Here is a 19,058-nt window from a genome sequence, read left to right as displayed (position 1 = left end):
TCGACCTCCTAATAAGACACTTCGGTTTACACTGAGAAGACGTGACAACAACAATGACCTGCGAGAAGACATGACAACAACGATGACCTGCTCTACAGGACATGGTTCTCTCTATTGCCCCTTAAGTGTGAGGTGAAACGAGAGGATGCTCTGCACCATCCTGACTGCAATATGGGATATGCAGACTCCAGGATCTTTAATACAGAAGAATGATACCAACAACAGAGACTATGTGAGGAATGGAGGTGTATTGCCACTACAGACTATGACTTGAATTGGACAAACTAGTTTGCCTGGAGCCTAGAGTCAGTCCTGTGCCAGGAAACTTCAGGGGTAGGGTCTCCATGTATTTAGACCATAATTTGTCTTTCCATGTCCCTTATGTTTTGGTGGGCCTATGCAAACAAATGCCACTTTAATATCGTTTTTTACTATGTTCTCTTGACTCCAATCCTTAAGAAAAACAACCCATTAAAACTTTTGAGGTTAACTTAAACTAGTAAGCATGTGCATGGAACTAGATAAATGTACTTTTCCCTCAATGTTTAAAGAGTTACATAAGTCTAATATCTTTAGATTATATGGTGTGCTGCTAAGAAACAATATGTACTACAACTGGGGATTTGAGGGACAAAGTAATTGTATTGTACATGGGTTCAGTTTTGTTTTTCTTAATGTTCTTTGGCTGAAAGTTCAAGGCTGGGATATCATCGATGGAACTACTGAGAATCCTGTTTATGGGTGATTGGGCTTCCACTGTAACTTTACCCTGTCCTCTTTCTTTGCATCTTTGTTGTCATAATTAAAATAATAAAAAAAATAATTAATAAAAAAAAAACTGGGTATAAAAGGATATCGATGCTCTCAAATCTCTCTCTCACCTCCCCCCACACCCACAGACACTCTCAATTGTGTGTTACTATTTACCCCCAGACTTTTACACATCACCATCAATTGATTGTATTTTAATTTGTCCTCATAAATCAAAGAGTAGCCTTAACCATCTTTTTTGTCTTCTCTTGAGTTTCCATCTAAAAGATGTGACAGTTAAGAATTAAGAGAATTCGGGCCGGGCGGTGGCGCTAAAGGTAAAGGTGCCTGCCTTGCCTGCGCTAGCCTTGGACGGACCACGGTTCGATCCCCCGGTGTCCCATATGGTCCCCCAAGCCAGGAGCAACTTCTGAGCACATAGCCAGGAGTAACCCCTGAGCGTTACTGGGTGTGGCCCAAAAACCAAAAAAAAAAAAAAAGAATTAAGAGAATTCAAATGATTCTGGGATCAAAAACCTTTTTAACTATACTAATCAACTAGAAAAATGAGCATATTTATCTTTTTGTTTTGTTTTGGTTTGGGCCACACCTGGCAGTACTCAGGGGTTACTGGCTCTGCACTCAGAAGTTACTCCTGGCAGGCTTGGAGACCATATGGAATGTCGGAGATTGAGCCCACATCAGCTATGTGCAATGTAAACACCTTACCCATTGTACTACTGCTCCAACCCTTCTCATAATTTTTATTTGTTTGTTTGTTTTGAGTCACACCCGGCAGCACTCAGGGGTTACTTCTGGCTCTACACTCAGAAATTGCTCCTGGCAGGCTTGGGGGACCATATGGGATGCCCGGATTTGAACCACTGTCCTTCTGCATACAGGGCCCTACCTCCATGCTATCTCTCTGGCCCCTTCTCATGATTTCTTAATTCATAACCATTTATCTCAGATTTTAGCTTTGTATTAGGATTCTTCCTTGGCTCTATATCACCATGGAATTTCAAGTTTAGAATTATTACCATAATAATCATTTAAGGCTGATATTAATAGGGAGTTTTACCCCCAGGAATTTTACACTAAGATTTCTATATAGCAACTCATTTATTCCTCATGAGAATTATAATTATTATTACTGTAACTCCATCTTTCAGACAAGAACATTGAAGGTTTTTAATCCTTTCCTTTTAGCTGCCAGTGCAATGCCCAGGCATCATCTATATTGGTTGTGAGACTTGCTCTTATACTATTGGTTGTGGGACTTGCTGGAGATCACCCACATATTATTGTAATCTTACACACTCAGCCATACTAGTCAACAGAGGTCATATACTTCTAGTTGCAGTGCTTGCACACATGGTCACTGAGGGATGCACATTTGACTATGTATTCACTTATGCTGTGCTTACTGAGACATATAATTTTTAGTTATGGTTCTCACAACATCCCTGACTGTAGTACTCTGAAGATTGTATACTCTAGTGTGGTACTAGAGGTCCCAGACAATATATTTATGGAGATTATATCCCACACATGTGGGTAGTACAAGAGATCAAACTCATGTCCTTTTATTCTATGCAAAGTTTAAACTTTTTGTCATGGAACAATTCCCTAAGGTTCTGAAAATTAAAGATCTGAGAAGACAATACTAGTAAATTTCATATAACTAGTAATAAGCAGAAATGGATTCAAATCCAGTTATCTCTGTTTCCAGAGGGCGTACCTTTAAAATCTTAAATTGGAGACCAGAGAGATAGTACAAAGGTGAAGGCACTTGCACTACAAAGGGCTAATGCTGGTTCAAATCCCAGAATTTATAGATAATCTCTGGGTACCATCAAGGTCACTTCTCTGAACACAGATAGAAATGGCTTCTGAGAGTCATTGAATATGGTTCAAAAGCACAAGAAAATAAATAAATAAATAAATAAATAAATAAATAAATAAATAGATAAATAAATAAATAAATAAATAAAATTGCCTTCCTAGCTTTGCCTTCTCAAGAACAGGTAGATTTTCTACTTCCTAAGAAAATTCTAGTTAAGTTTCCTTACACTCAGGTTTTCATGTTTCTAAATATTAGCATCAAGAAATGATTCAGGGGCTGGAGAGATAGCATGGAGGTAAGGCGTTTGCCTTTCATGCAGAAGGATGGTGGTTCGAATCCCAGCATCCCATATGGTCCCCGTGCCTTCCTTCCAGGGGCGATTTCTGAGCATAGAGCCAGGAGTAACCCCTGAGCGCTGCTGGGTGTGACCCAAAAACCGAGAGAGAGAGAGAGAGAGAGAGAGAGAGAGAGAGAGAGAGAGATGATTCAATTCTACAATATCAAAGTTCTATAAGCACATCTAAAGAGATTTGTAAAATAGAGTTCAAAATGTTCCTATAATATGGTCACTGTGAAGTTGAGATAAATAACTGAATATCTAGGTCCCAGCATGGCACTCAACACAGAACAGGCACTAAGAGATATCACACTATCTTTGTCTACACATTGGCAGAGGCACAAATGAATAACTCTAACACATCACTGTAAAGAATACAAAAGTGAGTTGATAGTGTTCCCATTTAAAAAAAAAAGAAGAAATGTTCTATTCTACTCTAATGGGGATAGTAAGAAAAGATCTAAACTGACATATTAATTTTCAAGTCTCTAATTCAGATGAATGACTCTGAGACAAATTATTTAGGTGTCACTGCTAATAACCTTCCTACTTACAGGAGAGGAAAGCAAAAAAAAATCACAGAAAGAGCGTAGGGGATAGCAGAGATTGTCTAGAGGACTGTATGCATGGAAGTGGTGATTAGTGTGTCCAATTGCTATTTTAATTGTTATGTTCACATTAGCTGCAGATCCAAAAAACAAGCCAGACAAAGTCTATCAACTGGACATAGAATAACTTAGAAATTATACAAAACATCTCTTATTTCCAGAATTAGTTTATATTATTATTCATTTATAGGAAGGTGCTCAGAAGGCCTAGGGGTCCCTGTGGTGCCAAGGGTTAGTTATCCTGAATATAATTATAATGTTGGGTTGGAGAAAATGAGAAAGAATAGGCCCTCCAGGGCTGCACTCTGAAATTTTCAAAGGGAACGTGTGGTTCTTAGAACTGAACCCTAGTTGTGTAAGCCAATCTTGTACAACTGCTATTCTATCTCCTGGTTCCAAGATAATTTTTAATGAATGATGTGTTTCTTATGCAGTACTTTGAAATACCTCGTGTGGAATATTTTCATTAATGAAACTTTTAAAATTATTAAATAACTAAAATCTTCATTAAACTCATTCCTAACACTACCATCTAAGACTAGTCACCATTATGCTTTTAGAATATTATCTTTTTGTCCTTTTATAATATGCATACAAAGATATTCATGGCATTGTTATCATGATTTTTGTAGAGCTCAAAATTTTATTTTTCCATGAGAAACATTTTCTTTGTCTAAATGTGTTAATACAAGGTTATGGAATGGTGGGTCGGAGAGATAGCACAGCGATAGGGCATTTGCCTTGCACGCAGCTGACCCAAGACGAACTTTGGTTCTATTTCAGCATCCCATATGGTTCCCATGCCTGCCAGGAGTGATTTCTGAGTACAGAGCCAGGATTAACCCCTGAGCATGGCCAGGTGTGGCCCAAAAACCTTAAAAAAAAAAAGATTATGTAATGGTAAATCTGATTCCTGAATTTAATAATAAGACTCATAGATGTTTTTAAATTAAAATTCATATTGTTTTAAAACTGCTACTATATAGCTTTATATAATTAATATGATTTGGTTAGGTCTGTTACAAATTTGATACTACTTGGTAACAAAATGTGTTTATAATTCTTATCCTCACAATTTTCTATAACAAAGTAAAAACATATTTGATTTATTTCCAGATAGATCCTCAAATAGATGGGAATATATCTAGGAAGAAATATATTATAATCTTGTTATTCAAAGTAACTAGAATAACCCAGAAACACACATATGTAATTTTTTTTTGTTTTGTTTTGGGGTCACACCCGGCAGCGCTCAGGGGTTACTTCAGGCCTATGCTCAGAAATCACTCCTGGCAAGCTCGGGGGACCTTATGGGACACCGGGATTTGAACCAATGACCTTATGCATGAAAGGCAAACGCCTTACCTCCATGCTATCTCTCCGGCCCATATGTAAGATATTTTAAGTAAAATTTTGCTTTTTATTTTTCAGAAAATTTTAAATAATATCTATATCAAGCAAGAGGATTAAATGATGCTAAAAAAATAACCTTCAGGAATTTAAGGTTTTTGTGCCACACAGTTGAGGAGAGAACAACTTTAATTAAATAATTTAGGAGTAGGGGCCAGAGCAATAGCAGTAGGGCATTTGTCTTGCACGTGGCCTATCTAGGATGGACCTCAGTTTGATACCCGGTGTCCCATATGGTCTCCCAAGCCAGAAGCTTTTTGAGCACATAGCCAGGAATAATCCCTGAGCATCACAGGGTGTGGTCCAAGAACCAAAAAGAAGAAGAGGAAGAAGAGGAGGAGGAGGAAGAGGAAGAAGAAGAAGAAGAAGAAGAAGAAGAAGAAGAAGAAGAAGAAGAAGAAGAAGAAGAAGAAGAAGAAGAAGAAGAAGAAGAAGAAGATATTAGTAGTAATCTGGCTAGATGTAACGCTCCTGTTCCCCCCTCTAAGAGGCAGAGCTAGAAAAATCGAGGTATGTGGTTTTGTTTGAAGGAAAGAAAAGCAATAGATTAGGGTACAAAATAAGAGGATAAAAAAAGTCAAAAGTCAAATATGCTGAAAATGGGCAGAGTTAGAGGCTTCCAACCTCAGTTTGAGAGAGGACGTGAAAAAGGTAATTGAGATACCACAACAATACAGAAAAAAAATATCGAATTAATTAACTGGTGAGTACTACAGCAATAAAGACAAGCACCACACAATAGTCTCAGTTCTGAAATCAAATCATGCTCGAGTGCAAAAAGAAAGAGAAAGACAAGACAAAATAATATAAAATAATATTGGAGACATCAACCATAGTCTCCACACCAAAACAAAGACGTCAAAAAAAAATCGATCAATCGATAAATAAACATGTGGAAAAATGACTGTTTTGTGCTTTTTATTTTTTTCTCCTTTTCTTTATCCCCCTGCATAGGCACAGTAACTACTGGGGATATTGTAGAGGGAATTCCCTTGACATAGGAGATACAGGGTTTTTCCACCCCTGAAGTATACAGTCATGGGATTAACTCTAGACTCCTTGCATGATCATTTACTCTCCCCTTGCTGCTTTCGTGGTGTGTGGAAGACTTCTGCTTTGTCTTGGATGGTAAAATCAGACCTCTGTATCTAGAGATGTTGGTAGCTGTGCAGCTCAGGGAATGGAGTTTATGAAGTCTTTCTTTGTGGTTCTAGCAGTTCTGCTTCTTCAGTGTCGTTTTAATCCATCTTCTGTAGTTGGTGTTCTTGGTCGTTATGTTGCTCCTAAATGGAGCCTGGGATAAAGTTTTTCGTTATGTTTCCGGAAGACCCGTTCAGTTGCGGTTGTCTCAGTCAGACTTCTGGAATTGGAGCTCTTGTTTGTTGAACAGATCGTATACCAAAAGCTAGGCTAGAGCTTTTTGTTGCTGTTGTTGTTGTTGTTGGTCCCTGGGTGCGTACTGTCCAGTCTTGGTTGCAACAACCAGTCATCTGTAGCGATATTGGCTTTTGCACAGATCAAAGGGTGACATGTTTTCTGATTTTGTCTTATCGATAGCTGTTGAGGAAGGACAACTTGCTCTTAGATCAAGTTGTTCCCATTTCCTCATTGTCAGGTTATCAATTTAGAACTGGCTCATGTTGGTGTCAGAGCAGCATTGTAAATGCCCTGGAGGGGATTTGGTTCCTGGAGCTGTTGTGGAGAACTCTGTCGTATCTATGTCTGGGATCCAGGAGTTAAGGCTGAAATGTCAGTGTCTAGTTCCCTGGAGCCTAAGTTGTTTCCACATGACATACATTCAGGGTGGGAGATGTCCCTATGTTGTAAACAAGTATGAGCTCTTATCCTTAGTAGATAAGAGCTTGTTTTTATACATACAATTTCCCCTTTGTTTAATATGTCTTTGCAGGAGGAAGTGGTGCTACATTATATTGCTGGTGGATTTGGGGGGTGGAGAGAAAAGAAACCAGACTCCTGACAAAAACTAAGAATATATATGCTCACACATATCTAAAGGGAAAAAAGTTTCTTTAAAAAAAAAAAAAAGAAGAAGATTTAATAAAAGGTGTAATTAAAGGGATAAAGTGGGGTCAGGAGAGATAGCATGGAGATCAGGCGTCTGTCCTTCCTGTAGACGGGCGGTGGCTCAGAACCCGGCATCCCATATGGTCCCCCGTGCCCACCAGGGACGTTCTCCAAGCATAGAGCCAGGAGCACCCTCCGAGCATCACCAGGAGTGACCCAAAAGAAGCAAAAACAAATCAAATCAAATAAAAAACTAAAACAAGACAAAGCAAACAAACAAAAGAAACTAACAAGAATAAAAAAGAAAAAAAAAACAACAAAGAAAAAGGGGAGAAAGTGATACAGGAGATCACTACATTTGGGGAGAAACAGGATAAGAGGTCGTGTTATATAGGTCTATACTTATGATGAAAAAATAGGGTTCTCCCTTGTCTTTTGAGATTTCCATGTGAGGTGTGGGGTCCAGGCAGGGAGGTCTTGGGTAGAGTTCTTGCAGTGGGGGTCCTTTGGAGCTAGTTCCGGTATCAAGCCACATTCCACATTAGGGAGAGGTGATTAGGAGGGCCACACTGCATTCATCTGTTGGGGTGTTGGTTATATTTTCTTGCCGGGAACGAGGTGAGAGCTTGTCTCTTCACTTGGGTAGTGAGTAGTGGTAGGAGGTCTTTCTTGGTGCCTAGTGGATTAAAGGCTGAGGGTGAAGAGTTAGAGTGTGGTGGGGGATATCGGGGTGGGATTGAGGGGTGAAGGAATAGTCGGATTTCTAGAGGAGGGAGAGGGGATAGTATATGGGAGGGGTTACATAGGGTATAGGTATGAGTTGTTTGTGGTTTAGGTTTGTCCCTTAAGTAGAATTCCTGTCTCTGTGTGCTCCTGCACACATATAGACATATAGAAGGTAGCTTAGGTGTACATATATATTTTGTTTGTTTGTGTTTTGGCCACACCCAGCGGTGCTCAGGGGTTACTCCTGGCTGCCTGCTCAGAAATAGTTCCTGGCAGGCACGGGGGACCATATGGGACACCAGGATTCGAACCAACCACCTTAGGTCCTGGATCGGCTGCTTAGAAGTAACTTTAAAGAGAAAATCACAATCTTTGAAATTCTGGGCCTGTGTGGAACAGGGTAGCTTATTATTTAACATTTATTACCATACCCAGAAAACAGAAATGCTGTCTTATTATTACAAAGCTCAAAACTTCAGCTTGGTGAGAAAGTTTTAGCTAGTAGCTCAAGCCCTAAATCTAGGGGGGAAAAGGATATTTTTTCAGTTAAAGTTAAAAAGTTGGTGCTTTATAAATTAAAAACAATAAAACCAATTTTTAAATAATACCTCAAGTTCATTGGTTAAAAAAATAGTTCCCATGGATTTTAGATTTAATTCCACTTAAAAGAAATTATTGCAAGAAAAAAAATAGAGTAAAGAAAAGTAACCCATATTATATAATATTTATTTAAATTACAACTTAAGCAGCAGTTTTCACAAAATCTCGGTTCTTTGGCTGCAAAATGTTTAGGGCACACCTGTATGAAATACAGTTCAGCAGACACAGAAGGGAAGCAAGACATTTCCGAATTAAAACTACAGGAGAATTGTGGGTGCTGGGAATTCAATAATTGAGTTGGAAAGGGGCCTGCATATTCATTAGAGCTCCTAGGATCTTCTGTAATAAAATATGCATCAAAATTTCTGAATTTGGGTTTTCAATTTTAATTGTGTGTGTTTAAATGTTTTTATTCAGGTCTATAAACATTGTAGTGTGCAATATGTTATTACAGAGTAGAGCTCTGCAACTTGTTCGCTGTGCTTTCTGAAATTCTAGGCGTGGCCCCAGCAATCTCCATTCCACTTATTGAAGCGACAACATGTACTATTTTAGATATCCATCAGATGAAATCATGCAGCATTTGTCATTCTGTGACTAGTTTATTTTATTAAACTAAAACATCCAACACAAAACATCCAACCTTTGTCTATGCTGTTCAATATTGCAGTCTGTTTGTTTCATAATTATTCCTGAATACTATTCCATTGTCTGTATTTGCCATACAATCTCTATCTATTCAGTGACTGATAGACATTTAGATTTTTTTCCACATCATTTCCATCAACTCTGAATTATCTAATGATGTGTCCTGTTCAGTTAACCAAAAGGTTGGTGGCATTTGGAAATTTTTAATCACTTGGCTAACAAGAAAAGTTGATCATTCTAAATCTTTCTAAACTCCATACCTGTGGAGTTAAGTTACCTTTGAAAACAAACTGGCCAGCCAAAACCAGGTCAGTATTTCACAAAATAGGTTCATCATGGTTATAACATAGTTATAACAGAAATGCATGTTAGTTATTATTATAAAACTGACAGAAAGGAAAAGAATAGCTGGAGGAAGTGTTGACTGGTCCAGCCTTTTTAGAAGATAATATAAACAGTCCTCAGAAAATTAGAAATTCATTTTCTACAATTTTGTTCCATAATATAAACAAAAGATCCAAAAGCACAACACAGAAAAGACATGTGTACTCCTATTTTCATTGCAGCACTATATAAAATGGTCAAAATAAGGTCAAGACAACCTTAATTCCTGCAAACAAATGAGTGCATAAAGAAACTATGACACATGTATGCAATGGAATACTACTCAGTCATAAAAGACAATAGGCCATGCAATCTGTTGCAACAGGGATGGGTCTGGAGAATATCATGTTGACTGAAATCAGTCAAGGGAGAACAAACTCAGAATGACCTCTTTCATATGTGAGATATAAATAACCTTCCTAGGGGAATATCAAATGCACAAAGGCAACAGAAATAAAGAACAGGAGAACTGGTCTTCAGTAGTAAGTGTGCAACTAGGGTTGGGGAAGGGGAGAATAAGTTAGAAAAGAGAATACAAGGACAAAGAGGGATGGGAAAAGTGCCCAACGAAAAGCAGGCTGAGGGACAAGAAGGAAACTGGGGACATTGGTAGAGAGTAGAGACACTGGTAAAGGGGTTGGTGTTGGAATTATGTACACTTGAAATTCAATCATAAATATCTCTAAATTTATAATTTATGGTGATTCAATTAAAAAAACGAGAAAGGAGAAATATGTGAAGACATATTTAATATTAATGAAGAATACTAGGCTATTCACTAAGAAAAAAAGAAATGAGGAAGACCAGAATCCAACCTTGAAGAAAAAAATGATTTTTTATGAGCATAGGAAAAGAAGCTTCTGAGGGCACAGTAAATGGGGTGCTCAGCAAAGATGAGGCCTTGCTAAGATTGGAGATCATAAATTTGTAATGAAGCCAACCAGCACAATTACATAACTTTTCCCAGTGGTACTGGAGGGCAGACTTAGTCTATTCAGGTGTTAAGCATGGACTTTAAAACTCTTAAGTGAACTTGCAGATAATAAGTAAGTAAGACATTGTGTCTGCCTTTCCATGCCTTTAAAGAATTCACTTAAAATAAAAGTGACTTTGAAGGATAGGTTGGGGCAGGGGTGGGAAAAGAAAAAACAAATAAAAATAAATATGATTTGGACCATAGAGGTAGTATAAAGGTTAAAATAATTATCTAGCCTTAACTGCAACACCGGTTCAATTCCCAGGACCATATATAGTCGCTTAACAATTGTGTGTGCCTCCACCACAAAATAAGATTATGATTAAACAAAATAAAGCTGGTAAAGATAAATGAAAAAGTGGCACCAAACATCAGGAGATCACTGGCATCCCTGAGCCCCACTAAGAGTAATCCCAGAGAACAGAGACAGAAGAATGTCCTGAACATTACCAGTGTGGCCCTAAAACAAAACAAAAATGATGATTTAATAATTAAAACAGACTACAGGATATAATTGAGATCCTGAAAGGGTTATATATATAAACACAAACCCACATATATATATATGCATAATGGGGGACAAAAAATAGGGAAAAAAACTAGGCCTCTAGAGCTCAAGGACAATCTAGGAAATGTGTAGTTCAAATATGATATAATTTAAGCAGATGCTTATCCCTGTTCTACATAATAAGCAATCATTTCTTTCTCCACTCTACTTTCTGAAAAAAAGAAGAGCTGGACTCTGGACTTAAGAGCATCATACACATAGGGGACCTATCCTACAATTATCCTAGGATGATACCGAAGAGTTAGGTAAAAGTCTGCAAAAATAAACACTAGAAGCAGCCCTTTCCACCATGCTCCCTCTTCCACAGTCCATCTGGAATGCTGGTGGCTTCATTTACAACCTGAATCCATCCACATGGGTATGGGGAGCCTTTTATTTATTTCCCTTTGGGTTTGAGATTACACTTTGGTGATACTTAGAGCTTAATCCTGGCTCTGTGTGCAGGGATCACTCTTTGAGAAACCATAGGTTGTGCCAGGAACCAAAAAAGGTCTGCAGCAAGGCAAGTGCGCAACTTTGATTCTTAGCATCATATGCTCTCTCCAGATGGATGCACCATTAGAGGACACTGAATACTTCCAGGTTGACCCAATTAATCCCAGCCAACACTGGATCCTCAGGCCCTCATATTAAACAGCTATAGAACCATGAGCCTGTTTGGCCAAGAATGTCAAAAAAGAGCTCCTGGGCCTCCTGAGCTTGAAAGACCCCTCCGTACATTCACCCCAGAAAAATAAGGGACTCTGTGAGGGTCATAGGGCAAGAAACCAAAGGAAGAGGGTGGCCTCTTCCCTCCGAGTGAACATGGTTTTCTCTGAGTAGAATGCAAGATCCTTGTGAATGGAAGGGAAACAGTTGTCCCAAGGAGTGAAACACCATTAGGTTTTGCAGTCAAATTGTGACAAGATGAATGACAACTGCAAACTACTTACCCTGTTGTATAAGGGATGTTGATGCCTCCAAGGTTAATACTGTCGCATCCAACAATAAAAAGGGTGGAGAAGCACAATAAGGACACACCGCTGCAGATCATGGCTAGTTTTGCAGATTCTCTGGCACCAAGTTTCAGTTTCTTTATTATATAGCCTCCCAGGACAATTCCAACACCAGCACTGGGGACAATGATAACACCTGTAGAGAAAAGAAGAAAAGGATGAAGGGGAAATAAAGAATGCTAGTATAATTTTTCTCACTACTCTATTTCTACTCAGGAAAAGAGTTTAAAAACACTATAAAAAACAATCTTTTTTTTTCTCTTTGGTTTTTGGGTCACACCCAGTGGTTCTCAGGGGTTACTCCTGGCTCTGCGTTTAGAAATCACTCTGGCTTGGGGACCATATGGGATGCTCAGATTCGTACCACCATGTGTCCTGATTTGGCTGCATACAAGGCAAACGCCCCATCACTGTGCTATCTTTCCAGCTCCCTAAACAACAAATATTTTAATGTGTGATTTTATGGTATTATTAAGTTTCAATACATATAATCAAAAAAGACTCCTATTCAGAATATAAAAGAAAAAAGCAAAAATTTTAACAAAGTAATAAAGACAAGTAACCCATTAATAAAGTGAGCAAACCTGGAAAGATTCTAGGTTGAGTCATAAATATGGAAGGTGCTCTGTCTCATTTTTTAAGATAGAAGAAGAAATTTAAAATGATAGTGAAGTGCTATTTTACGCCAAATACATGTATTGAAAAAGCTCCCAGTATCAAATGTTGACAAAAGCAGAGAGTCAAGCTCTCTGGACAAGCTCTCTATACAAGTGGGTGCTTCAGTCTGGCATTATCTGGTAGTTGAAGAAACATGCACACCCTCAGTGAAAGACAACATCACTTCACAATTCAGATAGCCTGAAGTTCAAAAACATGAGCACTACCATTTTCTGAAACATCAGGAGAGTACCCATTTGGAAATAAAAGAAATGTTCTTTGACAGATACATTATATGTGCTATATTTATATAATGAAAAGACATGCAATAGCAAAACGTAAGAAATATAATGACCATATTTTCATACCATAAGATGCACTCCCGCCCCAAAAGTGTGTCTTATAGAGCGAATGCTATCTGGAGCTGAAGCTTCAGTGCAGGGGAGGAGAACATCTAAAATCTATGTAAGTGTTTGGTCAGGTGCATCTTATAGAGCGAAAAATAGGGTACATATCACCATTTAAATAAATCAATGTTGAATTAAAACCACAAGTGGGACAGGTAAGTAGTGCAGTGGATAGGGCACATATTTAGCATGATCCTAACTCTGGAGTGATTTTTGGCACCATACAGCTTCTGATCACTGCCAGGTTCATCCCTGAAAGCTCCCAGCACCTGTGGGTGGCCTGTGGATCCTCAGCAATACAGAAACATTGCATCCTGTATAAAACCAAACTACTTTTAAGATATAGGCAATAAAACTAGGAAGAAAACCCAGGAAATCAAAAGCCAAGTGTGAGAGGGCTGGGTGGTAGCAGAAGAGATTATAGAACTTCTTGGAGTGCCCATTCCATGACTTGGATAATAGTTGCACAAATGCACAGTTTAGGGCCATATATTTTCTCTAAATTTTGTTCAATGTGGTACAACATCACACAATTAAAAACCTTTTATGTTGTTAATGTTTTTACTTTCATTTTATTGAGACAATTGTGATCTACAGAGTTCTTCATAGTTGAATTTTAGATATAAAATGAGTCAGGGCTTTTCCCACCACCAGTGTCAATCTCCTTCCATCAATGGATCCATAGTGCATCCTATCCCACCACTCTTTGCCCCCTGGCCTGCCAGTATAACAGGCTTTTTTAAATCCTCCCTCCTTTACGTTTTAATTGTTAAAGTATAGGTCCCTTGATTCTATTATCATTGACTTTGGCTTAGATATTTAGTTCTGTCCCTATTTATTTCCCAACCAAGTGAGACCACTTGGCCCCTGACCCTCAGCCTTTATTTTTTTTCTTAGTTTTATAGAAAAATGTAAGAATATGTAGTAAAATAAAGTAATATGTGTCCTAAGGTTCTGTGAAATAAAAAAGTCTTTTTGAGAGTTAGAGTGCCTGCCCCAGGAATACTATATTATAAAAGAGAACCAATAAATTTCAAAAGAACTTTAAGAAAATAGAGTAAACAAAATAATTATCTAAAAGGCAGGAAGAAAAGAGGAAAAAACAATCAGGTTTCCCCTAGGGAAAAGTAAGAATGAGATTTGCACAAATGGCAGGCAGTCTTTGAGCTGACATTCAATAGATGAGACCAAAACAAGACCAAAGATGAGACAAAAACCAAAATAGATGAGACCAGACCAAAACTCTGGAAACGGAAAGATGATCTGACAAAATCAGCCCAATTGACCAGCCTAGCAAGATAAGCGTACAGAATAGAAAACAGGGACAAAAGGTACAAGAAAATAAAACGGAGGCTTCAGAGCAACCTAAACAGTTGGGAGTTTAATATGCAAGATTTGGGGAAAGTGGTAGGACATGGAGGGAGGTAGAGAAGATTAGGAACAGGGAAGATAGTGGAAAGAAACTTAGAAATAAGAGGCTACCAAAAATTAGGAGCATAAAACATGTTAAAAAAAATAAGTTCTGGCAGTGAAATAGAAAAGAACACAGAAGAGTTTGGCAACGCTAGAGTCAGAAGGAACAGGAATATTGCACAAATGCAAGAATAAATCAGGAAGGAAGTAAGAAAGAGAATATATTGCATGAAAGCAGAGGATGGCTAGGATTTATAATTGTGAGAAAGCAAGCCTGTGAGAGGGCAGCTCAGGAACCCTCTACACAAAATATGTGAAGGGCTGTTGAAACTGTCAAATTTGGGAAGAACCAGAACAATTTTAATTCAATGCCCAATTTTTGGCATAGAGCATATGTTCCAACAAGATAGAACAAAGAGGGGTTCCAGATAATGGCTCACTGGCTAAAATACCTGCTTGTTAAGCTTGAGGCCATGAGTTTGGTCCCCAGTTCCACTCATATACATCAGGTGAGGTCCCTGATGTCTGACTGCTACCAGAGTATGTGATTGTCAGGACACAGTCTGTTGTATAAAAACTTGGTGACTTAAGTGTGTGACCCTCTCCTTACGAGCACTGTAACTAAGATATAAACTTGATATAGTACAAGCATTGTGGTCAGGAGGAAACCTTTGTCAAGCACAAAAACTAGAATGAGAATAAGCACTACAACTAAATGAGTGCAACCCCTAGTGAGTATATCTGCAAGCACCACAACTAAATTGTGTGACACCCGTCATTGCAACAGCAGCAACAAAAAGAAAGAAGAATGTAAGGTCAAAACCAGAGTTCTGGGGAGCACCCAAATTAATAGGCCATCATGAAAAGATGAGTTCCCAAAAACCAGAAGATACTTAAGTTTAGGGTTGAAGAGATAATACAAGGGCTAAGGTGCTTTCCTTGCACATGATTGATGCTAGTTCAATTCCCTGCACCACCAGGAGTGATCCTGACAAAGCACAAAGTAGAGTAACCACTGAGCACCACTGTGCTTTTAATCTTTTTCTTGAATAATTGACAATATGCTATAGCATATATTTTAGAGCTTTAGTTTAGGGAAACAAGGGTCCTATATAATTGCAAACCAAGCTAACAAAGGGAAAGATATATTAAAGACTTTCAATGTGATCAAGTTGAAAAAAACCCATGGCAAGAAAATGAAGAGAATACTAAATAAGAATATGAAATGGGCTTTTGCAAACAGAGTATGGGTCCAGATGATATCAGAATCCAAAAGTCTGCAGCTACACCAATGGGCACTGCTAGATGACTTGCTTCAGCTTGCTCTATAACAAGGAGAGATGGTTAGATGAATTGAAAGGCTCAGATTTGCCTGGCAACCAGTGTTCATTTTGTAATCCTCACCACAGTGCTGATTTTATAAAAATCAGTCATGGCCCTCTTACAGACAAAGACGCTTATATTCAAAGAAGGAACTTGCCTGCAAGCACACACAAGGGAGCAGAGCCTAAAGGAGCATTCAGGCCACTGATTCCCAGCCCAGAACTCAAAGCTGCCTCGGGGCCTACATTCTTTCAGGTACATTGACCAGAGCTCCTTGCTAAGATTGGCTTCCTCGTTAAGGACAAGCATACATGTTATCCGTATAATTAATAAGGAAATGAATGCTAGCGCTTCAAAATAAAAATAGATTCTTAATAAAAATCCTATTTTAATAGTACTATCAATGCAGTGATTGCTACTTTGTGCTGGAGGTCCTAGATGTATCAGCAAACAATTCCCCACATTTGGAGATGAGACACCATTTAAAATCAGGATAATGTATTGGACTATGCATCTTAGTTAGTATTCAACTATTAAAAACGAGAGTTTTGTCATCAGTAAATCAGAAAGCATTACAGTGATAACCCATGAAAATGTTCTTCTCACATCTCTGCACATCATCTCTGACTCGCCTAACTCCTGAGCAGAAAGGTGTCACACATTCATGCTCGTCTCTTCACAGCTCAGACAGACAGCCCCAGTAAGAGAACTACATGTTATCCTTAGCATATTAGACAAATGGGGTGAGTGGGGAAAGTTTGGAGCTGGGAGGCATGGGGGCTAAGTAGGTGGGCAGCTACAATAGCAGAGTCTTCTTGAAGCCCCTAGAACTGGAGTAACCAGCGTTAGCAGTTTGGGGTGAGTCTGAGAATAAATAAAGAGACTCAGAATCAGTTTTCCACCCACCACCACGCAAGCATCTAGGCCTTCATGACTTCCCATTCCCTAAGATTTAGAGAAATAGAGTTCCACCTCTCTCAATGGCACTCTCTTCTCCTTCCTATTGTCCTTAGACTCAGGTACCCAGAGCCTTTTCTATCAGCTCTGCTTTTGAGCCTCAGTACAACAGGACCTAGCCCTACCCCAGTACAACAGGACTGGTTTGTAGTTTCCTTGCTCTGCCTCCTCCTATCTTTTAATGACCAGGATGTGTAGAGGACCAGAGAGTGGGCAACAGGCCAGTACCCAAGAGCTATAGAAGGAGAGAGAGGATACAAGTGAGCCTGGGGAAATGGGAACAAACGAATGAATTCCAGAGATCACCTATGGCACAAGTGCATAGGAAAGAGGCCAGTGACCTTGCACATTCCTAAGAGACAAATGCTTGTGAAAGTATGAGCTGTATAGACTTAGCCTCTGAGTTTAAATTCAAGATCTATCCTCTACAAGTTACATTTACTCAGACAAGCTTCCAAACTTTCTTCTGGAAAGATCTGTGACTTTCCCATCTGTAAAATATGGCTAAGAGGAACATGTAAAGATTTGGGAAGAGTGGTGTTCCTGGAGAGACTCTGTAAGAATTGATCATCATGTCTGCACAAGTGGCCAACACCATATAACTTCCAAAAGAGATGTACAATAAGCATTAAAAAACAAACCCTCATGAATATGCCAGTCTTGCAGTTGATCACACTGGGACTCCTTAAGAGGGGGTACAAGGTAGGTCACCCACCCTGCTGAAGCCCTGGCAGCAGTAATCACAGATCTACCCTACAACTTCTGCCATGTCAATGTCCCAGTTTCACAACATTTTCACTAATCTCTGCAGACTCCTAGGCATCAAATTCTTCAGTTATGCCGGCTTTGTGGCTGATTTCTCTAGAGAAAGTTTGGAGTCCTTTTGGGCCTCTCCCCTCCACTTTCCCCACAAAACCTTCCAGAAGTCCTGGCTGTCATGTCCATGAACCATTGCTCTTGCTATATGAGCTTACTGAGCCAGTTCTACAGATCCTCAAAGTCCTGGACTGAGTGGCCATTTACATGACTGTGTCACATACTCATAATTTTGGTACTGACTTCTTAGTAGGAATACACCAAATTAGTTATAAAATTATCATAGAAGTCACATAAGCTCAACAAACAAAACCCAAACCAGAATACTCAACTAGCAATAAACAGCTTAGTAAAACTTCAGAAAAATGACATAATGACCCCACTGCAAGATTTGACAATTTTCACAAATTTTCTTTTAATGACATTTTTATTAATTCCATTAACACTTAATTGTACCAAGCAATATTAAATAAAATATTTATACCTGCCAAGGGGTAGACTTCAGGGGAGATGGGTGACATGGGTGGAAGGAATGTTACACTGATGGTGGGTTTGGTGTCAGAAATAACTGTATTGTGAGCAACTCTGTAAACCACAATGTGTGAAATAAAAAAATTTAATTAAAAAAAATATATGGCTAAGAATAGTATTTCTTCTTCATAGGGCTATTAGGAGTAAATGAACTAAATGAGTTAAGACATATAAGGAAGTGCTTAAAAATAGTCTGATCCATAATAAACACTCAAATGTCAGCAATTATCATGAAGACAAATATCATTATCTGCCTAATATTAATGAGTTTAACATTTGCACAAATAAATGTAAATTATAACTGCAGAAATGTAGAAAAATTATAAATATATAAATGTAGAAAAATGTCTACATGTGCTGTAGTTTCTATAGTATTGACTTTTTATATAAATGTAGACAAATTTCAAGGGATGCTCTTGATTGAATGTTATATATATTGAATATATTTGACTATAATTCTGTAGTCACTCTCATAAATGTATAATTTATATATTCTATAAATTCCATAGGCTTGAATTTAAGCAACTGCTAATTTTTCAAGATGAACCTCTATGTATTTTTAACATATAAACCTTTGTTTGCTATTTAATAAGCATGTATTTTCTGTTAATTTTTAGCTGCTATGTAAATGTATCCGAACCTAAAGAAATAACTGCTGCATAAGCTAATTGTTTCCTGCTTCATTTATAAAAGTATGGAGAACATCCTATTATCAATTGAAAGTTTTTACTTATTTATTCAAGCATATTGACAAAGAAAATTGTTCTATTTCCTTTCTTTTCTGCCAAGCACTATTATCCCATAACATCCAATTCTGATGTTTGATTCTAAGTCACAATATTGTTCACCAATACAAAGTGTGGTTTCATGGGGTCAAAAATCTTTCTCATTTTTGTGGAATTCAGCTATTTACCAAATTTTTTTTTTTTTTGGTTTTTGGGTCACACCCGGCGGTGCTCAGGGATTACTCCTGGCTGTCTGCTCAGAAATAGCTCCTGGCAGGCACAGGGGACCATATGAGACACCGGGATTTGAACCAATCACCTTTGGTCCTGGATCAGCTGCTTGCAAGGCAAACACC

At 38.4% G+C, this 19,058-nt stretch overlaps 1 protein-coding gene across 3 annotated transcripts in view; it reads right to left on the bottom strand.

The window, feature by feature from the left end:
* SLCO5A1 (solute carrier organic anion transporter family member 5A1) overlaps nt 1-19,058 on the bottom strand; it is a 173,708-nt gene that overhangs the window by 12,360 nt on the left and 142,290 nt on the right. For all 3 annotated transcript variants that reach the window (XM_049781805.1, XM_049781806.1, XM_049781807.1), the window contains one exon: nt 11,811-12,009. In XM_049781805.1, coding sequence (XP_049637762.1) covers nt 11,811-12,009 — 199 coding nt within the window. The remainder of the gene's footprint in view (nt 1-11,810; nt 12,010-19,058) is intronic.

Source organism: Suncus etruscus, chromosome 10, assembly GCF_024139225.1.
Source record: "Suncus etruscus isolate mSunEtr1 chromosome 10, mSunEtr1.pri.cur, whole genome shotgun sequence".
NCBI lineage: Eukaryota > Metazoa > Chordata > Mammalia > Eulipotyphla > Soricidae > Suncus > Suncus etruscus.
Note: the sequence above shows the minus strand (reverse complement) of the source record. Positions and strands in the feature narration are given on the sequence as shown.